Raw genomic sequence first — 13,378 nt, 5'->3', positions numbered from 1 at the left:
GGCATATAGCATATGAACAATACAAAAAAATAATAACAAATAAACAGTTTCCATACGGATGTTAGAATGTTACACTCATTGTATTTACTAACATGTTGTTTACTGTTTATTTATAGATATATTCTATCTCATATATACTCCTGATGAGTGAGCTTACTCAAGACTCACGAAACGCGTCGAGTTATTACAATATATGAGTGCAACCCATGATATCTATTTGTTATTATTTTTTTGTATTGTTCATATGCTATATGCCCATTGTGCTGTTTTATCATTGTTGTTACTATTTATATATGACTGCATCAATAAAATTTGTCATCTTTTACGATTCCAATACTATGGTCACTGAGTGTACATACCTCATATAAAGTCCCACCCAAAGGGCACCCTCTTTTTCTTGCATTGATTCGGGATGGAGGTATATACATGGGACCGTGGAAGACCATTTCCTTTATTTATATGTATTCTATTATGTAACGCTAGTCTGGAGATGAACAGCCTTCCACTTTGACAGATAGACTACAAATAAATAGTAAAAAACAAGTAATTCCTGAGAGGTGAGGCTACACCAATTCAGCAATGGACATTCGGATTATTACAGGTGCCCATTGGCAACTGGCTCTATTTAAATTGGTTTGCTGGGAGTCTACAAATTGAAGCCTTCACTTACGTGCTCCGCTCTGGCAGGAAGCAGGGACGTATACGTATCCAGCAGTGTCCATTCCATAGGTGGAGGGGGAAGTAGGTTTAAAAAATTCTGACTGGTCAAAAAGAATCAACTAGAAGAGAGACATGGGGAAACAGGTGAATTCAGGGTGGAAAAAAGAACGCTCAGGAATTATGTGCTGCATCACTACTCCTATGTGCATGCTAGCTTACCTTACTATTGTACCGCTTTTTATTTGAGGGGTTTGCTTCCTTTGCATGTGACTCATAGTTTTTAGCTCAGCTAGCTCTTGCTGCCGCCCACAATGACCCGGTCATCCCAGCCATCACCCCTTCTGCATTTACAGTGGGTTTTGTAAGTAATGCCCCATACACACGTGCAGATTATCTGCAGACTTTTGTCTGCAGACTTACCAAAACCATATAATATGAGGTCAAACCTAAACACTTTCAATTTGTATGCAATCAGGCAGGCCCTTGCACTACATAGAAAAGGTAAGTCTGCAGACAAAAGTCTGCAGATAATCTGCACGTGTGTATGGGGCATTACAAAGTTTTTACCAGGTGTTCTCTATTCGGTTGTTCTTTTTGGCAGTTCTTGTTGGTTGTAGCATGATGTCGGATCCCAAGTGCAAGGAAGGAGTCATTATTGGGGCCTCTTCTCTATCTTGATCCACTAACAGATCTAGGGCTGCCTGTAGTGCTCTACTTCAGGGTCCTGACATCCACAGTCTGGACCATTGTCCCCTACTGAAGACTACCTCAAACTCCACCATGCTCTATAGGACATGGCCCCCTCCTCTGCATTATTCAAGGAGGGGTTTTCTGCAACCTTTGCAGGTTTTCTGCACTTTTGATTGCTGTCACCTCTGAATGTATAGGGCGTAAAAGTGCTTCTACACCTTCCCCACCAAAACCCCTATCTGACACTCCTGCGGCTTTTGCCACCTTTGAGCCTTTTGCTGCTAATGCTTGTCTAATGAGGAGTCTCACTAATCCCTAATAGATGAGCCTATTCCTGAGCCGAACGTCATTGCGTCACACCCAGAAACCCCGGAGGTCGGCCATCTTTTTGGTTGTCTATAGGAAACAACAACGCTACCACACATCGCTGCGGAACTGCCTCTTTGATGATAATATCTGCTCGTTTTTATGTATCTGGGAGCATACCCTATATGCCTTGAATAAAAGTTGTTTGATTTTAAAGGATAATGCACTATGGGCCTATTTTCTTTTAATCTCTCCCTGATTCGTGAGGTTTAATAACCACCTAAGGAGGATTTGGCTATCTGCTGTGCACTATACCATCGGTGCATTTTGGGGATTGGAGAGTTTTTAAAGCCGCCCCTTTTTCCCCTGGAGATTTTGATCTGAGGGGGTCTTAGCGGTCCCATAACCGCTTGCTGCTGTACCCCCGCCATCCTCTGGTAAGAGTCAGTGTGTGGTGGCTGGGATTTCACTTTCGCTGTGTGCTGATTCACTTTGTAGTGACTACAGGCTGAACATTCTATTACACTTCCTGTGTTTCAATCGATGCTGATCATTCAATTGCATCTTTGTGATATAACTATGGACTTTATGTCATCATATGTCTACATGATGTTTGGCTTTTTTGTATAATTTGCGCTGCTCCATGTATTTTATTCCTGAGGAACAACATTCAGCTGCTATTTTCCCAAGGCTTAAAAATACAGTTTTGATTTTTACTGAGATACACCATAAAAACGGAACAGCCTGCTGCCTCTACAACTGCTGTCACTAGTCTGGGTTTCCTCTGTGGCCCTAGGGCTGGTAAAATCTTTCCAGTTCATTCAGGGCTGCTAATAGTACTGCTAACAGTACTCCTGTATTGGGCCCAAACCTCATCAGTTTATTGGGGATGTCACCGGTGGTCAGATATGTATAGTAACTAAGTAGAACTACTTCACTACTGTACTTAAGTACAGAAAGGCGGTATCTGTACTTTCCTAGAGTAGAATTTTTTTCTCCTACTTCCACTTTTACTTCACTACATTTTTTCAATGATTTCAATACTTCTACTCTGATATTTTTTTTTGTGCTGCATAGTTACTCGTTACTATTATAAAAATTACCACTGCCAGAACAGTAGATGGGAGGTTTCATGAAGCTCAAAACATGTGTATTATCAGCGCATACGAAAATAAATGCTACTGTATGCATAAATAAAAGCTGCATTTGAAATAATAAAAAACAATATGATGTTCAAACTTTTGACTTCTTTCTTTAATAACTACATAACACAGTACTTGTACTTTTACTTTCAGTACTTGAGTAGCAATTTTTTTTTCAAAACTACTGGTACTTTTACTTTCAGTACTTGAGTAGCAACATTTTTTAAAAAAACTACTTGCAATACTTAAGTACAAAAAATGTTGAATACTTTAGTACTTCTACTCAAGTCATTTTTTGATTGAGCACTTCCACTTCTACTCAAGTCACTTTTTGATCAAGCACTTGTACTTTTAAACAAGTATGGGTTTCGAGTACTTTATACAACTCTGCCGGTGGTAAAAGCATCCATTTACCACAGCAAAAGAAGCCTGGACCTCATTCTTGAAAGGTCCCTCTCTGTTCTGAGGCCAAAGGGGTTTCTTTCATTTCTCTAAAGCCTTACATTCCAAAACCAGGGGGTCCAATCTACCACAAGCCTTGGACTGCAGATCCTTCCACCAAGCCTGCTGACAAGCCCTTTTCATACTGAAAGAATGTCCCTAATTCCTGAAACGGAGACGTGGTCAGAAAGCCTTGAGTTAAACACTCTCCCTCCTCTCCATTTCATGTTGTCCAGCCAAACTGTGTCTCCCTCACTCACCTTGAACTGGAATTTTCCAGCTTGTGGACAACAATTTAAGTGCCAGCCAATTGAGAACAATCATCACTGGAGCCAGTTAACTCTGCAGTTACTCCATTACTCCAATACTATATGCTACAGCATGTTTTTATGGAAACATGCACCTCTCACAGATCTGCTATAGCATTTCTGTTCTTTAAGAAATGTCTGTGACACTCACTGCCACGCCAAACAGGAATGAAACAGAGTCTGAAATATGGTATTTTGTTTTTTAAAAGACTGGAAATCTATGATTTATAATTTACAGTTGCACGAACAGCTAAGTGTACATTAAAAAGAAGATTGCAAACTAGCAGATACGTTTGTTTTTTCCAATTGTAAGTCGAGTATATATCTCACAGCAAGATTGCAGCTTGATTAATTGGTTTACACTTTTGTATGAAGGATGGTTTGATTTAATTGTAATTAAGCACAGTTTCTTTTCTTTCTTCATAATAACGTTTATTTATTGGCAAAGAGACATAGCATGTCTCTTCTGCAATATAAAGTCTGCCTGCTTACAATCTTTTACTTTGCAACTTTAGTTGCCCTCTAAGAGCTGAATGCATTTCTGGCAGATGAACAGGTACGTTTTGTTCTTGCAGCTTCTTTAAAGGGACAGGGAAATGTGCATGTTTTGCAGAGATATACTGCATGCGTTGTTTTTTGGCCTTGACATTTACTTTAACTGTTACAGTGGGATAACTCTAATAGAATGTAATCTAATCATACAATGTAAAATAGGATTTCATTAAGTTCTTTCATAGCACCTGATGACAAACAGCAAGAGTATATATACAGTCAAAGCTTCTTATTTCTTTATGCTTTGATAGAGTTAGGAAAAGTTAGATCCGATGTTCAGTTTCATGGCTATCTGTGTCCTAGTTCTTGAGATTTCCCCCATGTCTTAACCTGGCTATAGACGGATCAAAATTTGGCCAATTTAGCAGGGAGCAGGCAAATTTCAATCTATTTATGGCCGTTCCCATTCTAAAGGAGTTGATCTAATGCTAATGGCTAATGTGTAAGGTAAAGTCTACAGGCTTGGAAAGATCGGTTTGTAAATGGATAGAAAATTGGCTAAAAGATAGAATTCAGAGAATAGTGGATAATGATTCTTACTCTGAATGGTCTAAGGTTATCAGTGGTGTACCCCAAGGTTCAGTGTTGGGACCCTTACTTTTTAATATCTTTATAAATGATATAGGGTCTGGGATTAAAAGTACCATTTCAGTCTTTGCAGATGACACCAAGCTTTGCAGTGGAATAACTTTTTTACAGGAGAAGGAGTTGCTCGTGGCAGGTAATCCAGAAACAAGTGCCACATCCCTAAATATAGATACAAGAAGAAATTCCCCTATCTGCAGGATTTTTTAGGCACATAAGTAGAATCATTCAAAGATTATATAGAAATATACAGTTTATTAGGTGAACAAACATAAAATATAAGTGATAAAAACATTACAGGCAATGTACATTCATCAAGAATACAACCATAACCATAAGATGATAAGAACCAAATGTCCAATATATTTCGGAAAATCAATTTCCTTCTTCAGGGACGGTTCAAAAATGGGAATGTTCTGACAACAAAAACGACAATATAATTAGGCCTATTATATATATAGCGAAGATATTCATCACATAACGTATACATAATATATTGTAGGCATAGTATCATGTGAATACATACATTATTACATGTTAGTTAAATAGTGATTTATATGTCTGTTTAGGTTGAAAGAAAACAACACTTACATGGTTGATCTTGCGATATGTGTAGAGCCTGTAGGGTGGTTAAAAACAGAGCTAATTCATCGCATATGTGGATCCACCATCAGAGATTTAAATATCCCATAAGTTGGGGGAGATGAGTATATTAGATTGAATTGTGGGGTAATTTAGATAGGGCCCCCCATCTTCTCCAAACTCCTTGTGGCCACCTGAAGTCCCAATGGTTGGCCGCAGCACCAGCGAACTGACAAAGTGGACCAACTATAAAAAAAGTAATAGATGTGAAATTTATTGGAGTTGGTATAATGCTCCAAGGTCATTGAAAGATATCTGGATATTAAAGTATTTTCCAGAGTAGACTATGAGGAAATATAGAGAAAGGTGGTTACCTGTCTGTTGTTAAGCGTAGCGTATCCACATGGAGATTTAGCTGACACGACTGGAAAGTGTGAAAATGAGCTAAAATGTGGAGCTATAAGTATTTACCTTAATTGGTCGAATTGTCCGCAGCTGGTGCTTAGCCATACGGGGCTTCCTGGATCACAAACGCCAGGGCAGCCCCGCTGTGGAAAGCGCATGACTTCGTCATGACGCTAGGCGGAACCGGAAGTGGCGTCTGCGTTCCATCGGCAAGGGTCGCGTAACCGGAAGCAGAATGCCGCATCCGGTTCCCGATTGGCCAGGCCCGCCCATGTCTGCAGAGAACTGCAGTGGGTGGCGCCGGTCAAAGACAACGAACGCCATTGGGCGATCTGTCTCCCCGTGCCAGGGTGGCCACAGAGAAGGAGAAGAAGGGCAGAAGGGGGCATAGTATTAAATGTCTTATAACGGTCACCTAGATTTTGTGCCATTTTCGATGGATCAAACATGTTGCAATGTGTGTATTATTTTCCAAAATATATCCCCAAAGATAATGTAAAAATTACTCCTTTAAGACAGGGTTTGATCGAACAAAAATTCACTGTGGTGGAGAATCACATGCAGCGAGAATATAGTCCGAAATTAACCACTCCTTTAACAATTGTATAAGAAAACTAGTATATAATGTATATCATAAGTGTGAATAATAGACATCAGACATTGAGAATAAACAATAATATTGTAAAATACAGAATGAGGACAAAATAATTCTATTTCTCCATCCCTCCCGATGAGAACCCCTCAAGAAAGGGTTTGAATGACATGACTCCATTGAGGCCAGGAGGCTCAGTGGCTTTTAGGGAATGTATCCACCTCAGCTCAAGCTGGAGGAGACTTTTATTCCAGTCTCCTCCTCTGGATACTGAAGAAAAGAAAGACACTGCTCCAGGTGTATATTGTGTGGTGATTGCCAGGAGATAGGATATCCAATAGAGTGCTGGCCCCGGCCCCCCTCCGTGGGAACACTTGTAGGAAACGAATTAGCCGCACATCCAGGGATTCCAATAGGTTTCAAATACCTTTATTTCCAAAAAGTTGCAAGTGATGACACCAAAGACACCAGCATAAAGTCTCGTAGACGCGTTTCACACATACATCTTGTGCTTAATCATTACCTCCTCCTCTGGAGCTGGGGTGGATACGATCTAGAATGAGGAATTTGATTTTGGGAAATTTACCCCCATGGACTAATTTCACATGGCGACCCAGAGGAAGCTCTGGGTCTGGCTTGCGCATACTGAGGATATGTCGGTATGCGCGTCGCCAGAACTCCTGTTTTGTTTTACCTATGTAGAAGCATCCGCATGTACATAGAAGTAAATAGATGACACCAATCATACGACAGTTTGCAAAATGTCGTGCCCTAAAAGTTTGGCCATTAGGTAAACTGGGAAATTTGTTAGTCAACATGTATCCACAATAGTGGCATGAACCACAAATGTAAGTACCCTTATATTTACAGCACGTTGTGTCACTATTGCTGAATTCACTCTGGACGAGCTTGTCATGTGCCGGAGCTCTTTTGTAGGTAAAACCTGGTGTGTTAGATAGGTATTGTCCTAGTATAGGATCGGACGTGAGTAGGTGCCAGTGTTTTGTCACTATTTTTTTGATTTTATTGTGTTGATACATGTAGGGGGTAATTATCCTGATGTTATTTTTCTCATTAGTATTATTGTGTCTGGAAGGATTGAGAAGTTCCCGTCTATCACTAAAGAGGGCCCTTTTATATGCCTTTTTAAGAGACATTTTAGAGTATCCTCTTCGTGTCAATCTTTCGCGCAAGTCGTCTGCAGCGAGTTGAAAAGACTGTAAATCGCTGCAGTTGCGCCTTAGGCGCAAATATTGACTTATTGGGATTGACCGGATAAGTGGCTCAGGATGGAAACTTGAGCCACAGAGGATGGTATTTCCCGCCGTGGGCTTACGGTAAAGCTCACTATGTAGGGTACCATCCTCTCCTCTAAAAATCTCAGCTTGAGCTGAGGTGGATACATTCCCTAAAAGCCACTGAGCCTCCTGGCCTCAATGGAGTCATGTCATTCAAACCCTTTCTTGAGGGGTTCTCATCGGGAGGGATGGAGAAATAGAATTATTTTGTCCTCATTCTGTATTTTACAATATTATTGTTTATTCTCAATGTCTGATGTCTATTATTCACACTTATGATATACATTATATACTAGTTTTCTTATACAGTTGTTAAAGGAGTGGTTAATTTCGGACTATATTCTCGCTGCATGTGATTCTCCACCACAGTGAATTTTTGTTCGATCAAACCCTGTCTTAAAGGAGTAATTTTTACATTATCTTTGGGGATATATTTGGGAAAATAAGACACACATTGCAACATGTTTGATCCATCGAAAATGGCACAAAATCTAGGTGACCGTTATAAGACATTTAATACTATGCCCCCTTCTGCCCTTCTTCTCCTTCTCTGTGGCCACCCCAGCACGGGGAGACAGATCGCCCAATGGCGTTCGTTGTCTTTGACCGGCGCCGCCCACTGCAGTTCTCTGCAGACATGGGCGGGCCTGGCCAATCGGGAACCGGATGCGGCATTCTGCTTTCGGTTACACGACCCGTGCCGGTGGAACGCAGACGCCACTTCCGGTTCCGCCTAGCGTCATGACGAAGTCATACGCTTTCCACAGCGGGGCTGCCCTGGCGTTTGTGATCCAGGAAGCCCCGTATGGCTAAGCACCAGCTGCGGACAATTCGACCAATTAAGATAAATACTTATAGCTCCACATTTTAGCTCATTTTCACACTTTCCAGTCGTGTCAGCTAAATCTCCATATGTGGATACGCTACGCTTAACAACAGACAGGTAACCACCTTTCTCTATATTTCCTCATAGTCTACTCTGGAAAATACTTTAATATCCAGATATCTTTCAATGACCTTGGAGCATTATACCAACTCCAATAAATTTCACATCTATTACTTTTTTTATAGTTGGTCCACTTTGTCAGTTCGCTGGTGCTGCGGCCAACCATTGGGACTTCAGGTGGCCACAGGGAGTTTGGAGAAGATGGGGGCCCTATCTAAATTACCCCACAATTCAATCTAATATACTCATCTCCCCAACTTATGGGATATTTAAATCTCTGATGGTGGATCCACATATGCGATGAATTAGCTCTGTTTTTAACCACCCTACAGGCTCTACACATATCGCAAGATCAACCATGTAAGTGTTGTTTTCTTTCAACCTAAACAGACATATAAATCACTATTTAACTAACATGTAATAATGTATGTATTCACATGATACTATGCCTACAATATATTATGTATACGTTATGTGATGAATATCTTCACTATATATATAATAGGCCTAATTATATTGTCGTTTTTGTTGTCAGAACATTCCCATTTTTGAACCGTCCCTGAAGAAGGAAATTGATTTTCCGAAATATATTGGACATTTGGTTCTTATCATCTTATGGTTATGGTTGTATTCTTGATGAATGTACATTGCCTGTAATGTTTTTATCACTTATATTTTATGTTTGTTCACCTAATAAACTGTATATTTCTATATAATCTTTGAATGATTCTACTTATGTGCCTAAAAAATCCTGCAGATAGGGGAATTTCTTCTTATAACTTTTTTACAGGATGTCTCCAATTTACAAGCCGACTTCAATGCACTGTTTCATTGGGAAACTATGTGGCAAATGAGGTTTAATGTTGATAAATGTAAAGTTATGCATTCGGGGGGCTAAGAATATTCATTCATCATACATACTAGATGGAGTAGAACTGGGGGAATCCATAGCGGAGAAGGATCTGGGTGTTATTTTAGATCATAAGCTTAATAATAGCATGCGATGTCAAGCTGCGGTTTCCAAAGCAAGCAAAGTCCTTTATTGTAATAACAGAGGCATGGACTCCAGAGAGAGAGAGATATTATTTTGCCCCTGTACAGATCATTAGTAAGACCTCATCTGGAATTTGCAGTTCACTTTTGGGCACCGGTTCTTAAAAAGGATATCGGGGAACTGGAGAAAGTGCAGAGAAGGGCAACCAAACTGATAAGAGGCATGGAGGAGCTCAGCTTTGAGAAAAGATTAGAAGAACTGAATTTATTCTCTCTTGAGTAGAGGAGATTAAGGGGGCATATGATCAACATGTATAAATACATAAGGGGTCCATATAGTGAACTTGGCGTTGAGTTGTTCACTTTAAGGTCAACAAAGAGTACAAGGGGGCACTTTTTACGTCTAGAGGAAAACAGATTTCGTCTCCAGTTACGGAAAGGATTCTTTACCATAGGAGCTGTGAAAATATGGAATAGACTCCCTCCAGATGTGGATCTAGCCAGCTCACTAGATTGCTTTAAAAAAGGCCTGGATTCTTTCCTGGGTGTACTTAATATAAATGTGTATTAATATTTATAGGTAAAGTTGATCCGGGGAATATCCGATTGCCTTTCGGGGGATCAGGAAGGATTTTTTTCCCCCTGCTGTAGTAAATTGGATCATGCTTTGCTGGAGTTTATTTTCGCCTTCCTCTGGATCAACTGCCTGTATAGGATTGTGTATATGGGATTGTATGATTGGGGTTTCAATTCTGTTTTTTTTTTTGTAATTGATTGAGCCAGATGGACTTTTTTCAACCTGACTAACTATAACTATGTAATGATCGTCTCCTCTCCAACAGGACTGTTGGTATATTTTCACCAATCGTCTGCAGCGCTAATCAGTGTATTTTAAGCCCCACTGTCAGAATGCAATAGCGCAGCAGGAAGAATCAGCGAGATGGATGGGGGAAATCTGTTCCATTTTTTTCAATCAGCCTGCTGGCTGAGTGATAAAAAAAACAGTCATCTATGACCAGCTTTAGGCCAGTAACTACATAGGAAGTAATGAGCTTTCCCACCAACAGGAAACAGACAGTAAGAAAAACCTGAAATCGGTCTAGCCCTTCCCCACTCTATCCAAAAAATGTTTATTTTTAAGTTGGCATTATTTGTTTGCAAATTATTTCTCTTACCTCTCCAGTAAGAGCTGCTCCAGGGCTTGGTTTCTGTAAGTGAAAGAAAAGTGTAAGTCATTTATATTCTTACCTCCATCCTTACCATTGTTGTGCAATATTGTACAGTATCCACTTCTGCACGGAAATTGTTTATTCTGATTTTACTGCAAACTGTGAGTTTGTCACAGTGTGCAATAGAAACCATATTAAATAAAGAATTTTATTGAAAAAAGAAGCTGCAGTCAGAGCCCACCTCATTTGCTGGTTTGAGGATGTCCAGATTTATCTATCTCTTTCCTTCGCAGCCTGATTTCCTTGGCCTTCCCCTTTCATTTATTGGATTTAAAGCAGTACAGTATTAAACCACGTTAGGCACATATTAGCTTACCTGTCATAGTGTACCCTCCAGCACTGGCCACTAGAGGGACCAGGCTGCCATGATGTCACTCTGTCAATGACCAAGGAAGGCACATCACCACGGCACAGATCGGTGCTGTACATGAACTCTGAGCTGATGTGCATTAGCAATTTTAATTTAAAGTTTTATACCACTTTAAAGTGGATATTCACTGCATCTGGGCACCATAAACAAAAAACATTATTTAATTCCTTTTTAGTATTCAAAACAAACTCCCCCATTCATCCATGCTTTATTTTGTTGAGAAATTACTTTGAAAAATGTCCCCAGGGCCAGGGCCAGGACCATCTTGAGTAAGGTAAGGTGATTCATGTAGCATTTAATTCCTGGAATCCACCTGCCCTTAGCTTAAGCATGCATGCAGGAGAGTGTGCTTAGTTGAGAAAATCTCTCCTCCTCTCCTGAAGACTCCTGGGGTATATGACATTATTTACCTAGGCAAGAAATCAGGAAGTAACTGAAGAAATGTAAAAAAAAAAAAGTAAATATGATAAGAATATTTTCCTATCCATTTACTAATCCTAGCAGCATGAGGATTAAAAATAATCAATGATGATCGAGAAAGTGAAGTTCCACTTTAAAGATAAAATTCTGTAACTCAGAAGCCATTGATCGCCAAAATACTATTGAGATGTAAAATATCTATTAGGAGTTGGCCAATTATCAGTGCAGGCCGATTATTGGGGGCCGATATTCAAATTTTTTAATAATCGGTATCAGTCACAAACTTAACGATATTACCGATATTGGTCTCCCCCTGCCGCAGCGACCATCTTTTTGGGGCCCACTATATCATTGGCCGGGGTAGAAGATGCCAAGACTCAGTGTGCAGAGGCGCGTGGCACACGCACACATCATCATTACGTATGTTGTGCCTCTGTGCACTGGGCTGGCAAACGTTCTGGCAGTCTGACTGCGTTCTGGCTTCTTCTACCTGGATAGGGCAAAGGCCACCGCCTCCCACCCCTTGGACAGTGCACGCCACGGAACGGTGGAACTGGACCAGAGAGGACATGCCAGCCAGCAGACACCCACACTCCCACAGCAGGGTGCACTGTGCCAGCCAGCCACACAGCCACAGCAGGGTGCCAGCCAGCCACCCACCCAAAGCAGGGTGCCAGTCAGTCAACCACCCACAGCAGGGTGCCAGCCAGCCACCCACCCATAGAAGGGTGCCAGCCAGCCAGCCACCCACCCACAGCAGGATACAAGCCAGCCACCCACCCACAGCAGGGTGCCAGCCACCCACCCACAACAGTGTGCCAGTCAGCCACCCATCCACCCACAGAAGGGTGCCAGCCACTGCCAGCCATCCACCCACCCACCCACAGCAGGGTGCCAGCCAGCAAGCCACCCACAGTAGGGTGTCAGCCAGCCACCCACAGCAGGGTGCCAGCCACCCACCCACCCACAGCAGGGTGCCAGCCAGTCACCCACCCACAGCAGGGTGCCAGCCAGCCAGCCAGCCACAGCAGGGTGCCAGCCAGCTAGCCACCTGCAGATATCTCTGCAAGTGAAATCTGTGCGGTTTTCGCATCAGTTTTCATGCAGGTATGGTGTGAATAACGAGCCCTTATGTACAGAATATTGGCACCTGATATCGACTAAAAGCCTGAAAAGCAACCGAAAAATCAGTATTGGTATCGGCCCTGAAAAAACAATATCATTCTACCCCTAATATCTATGCTTTATTCATGCTGTGCCTGTACTGCAATTTTAAAAACAACAACATACAAACTATATTTCACTTTTGTTTGGCCAGATAGCGCAATCAGCAATATTCCTGAATAACTGGTGGGAGAAACCTAAATATGCAATATGCCTCATAATTCAGCTAGTGAATTGGGACATCAAAGATTTGTATTGTGATAATAGGAGCAGTGAAGAACAGTCACTAAACTGAAAAAAACAAGCTTTTAACATAGATATCTTAAACTAGATGTAAACATCTTACCTAGACGTAAACTAAAACTTTCTTAAAGCTTAAAAGCCTGCAAATAAGCTTTTCAAAGTTTATGAATCTGTAGCTTTCAATAAAATAATCTCTGGTAATCCAGTCATGAAGGTTCTTGTATAGGCACTTCCTGTTACATTGGGATTTACTAAAACTGGAGAGTGCAAAATCTGATGCAGCTCTGCATATTAACCAAACCGCTTCCAGGTTATATGTGTAGCACTGCCCCCTTAAAGACTGCTGGATATTACATTCTCGGGTCCTCCTGGGTTGCCGTTAACAACACTGGCATTCACAGATTAACACTTTACTTCTTGGCTCAGTCAATGAACAGTCCAGGGGTATGTAG

General features: G+C 41.1%; 1 protein-coding gene across 1 annotated transcript in view; it reads right to left on the bottom strand.

The window, feature by feature from the left end:
• The window catches only part of LOC309553865 (poly(3-hydroxybutyrate) depolymerase-like), a gene marked incomplete at its 5' end in the record, with an annotated part of 61,697 nt that overhangs the window by 13,979 nt on the left and 34,340 nt on the right, over positions 1 to 13,378 (bottom strand). Inside the window, 2 exons of the mRNA XM_082255344.1 lie at positions 671 to 779; positions 10,676 to 10,708. Coding sequence (XP_082111470.1) covers positions 671 to 779; positions 10,676 to 10,708 — 142 coding nt within the window. The remainder of the gene's footprint in view (positions 1 to 670; positions 780 to 10,675; positions 10,709 to 13,378) is intronic.

The sequence above is a fragment of the Pelophylax lessonae genome (genome assembly GCF_965119305.1).
Source record: "Pelophylax lessonae genome assembly, chromosome: 4".
NCBI classification, from domain to species: Eukaryota; Metazoa; Chordata; class Amphibia; order Anura; family Ranidae; genus Pelophylax; species Pelophylax lessonae.
Note: the sequence above shows the minus strand (reverse complement) of the source record. Positions and strands in the feature narration are given on the sequence as shown.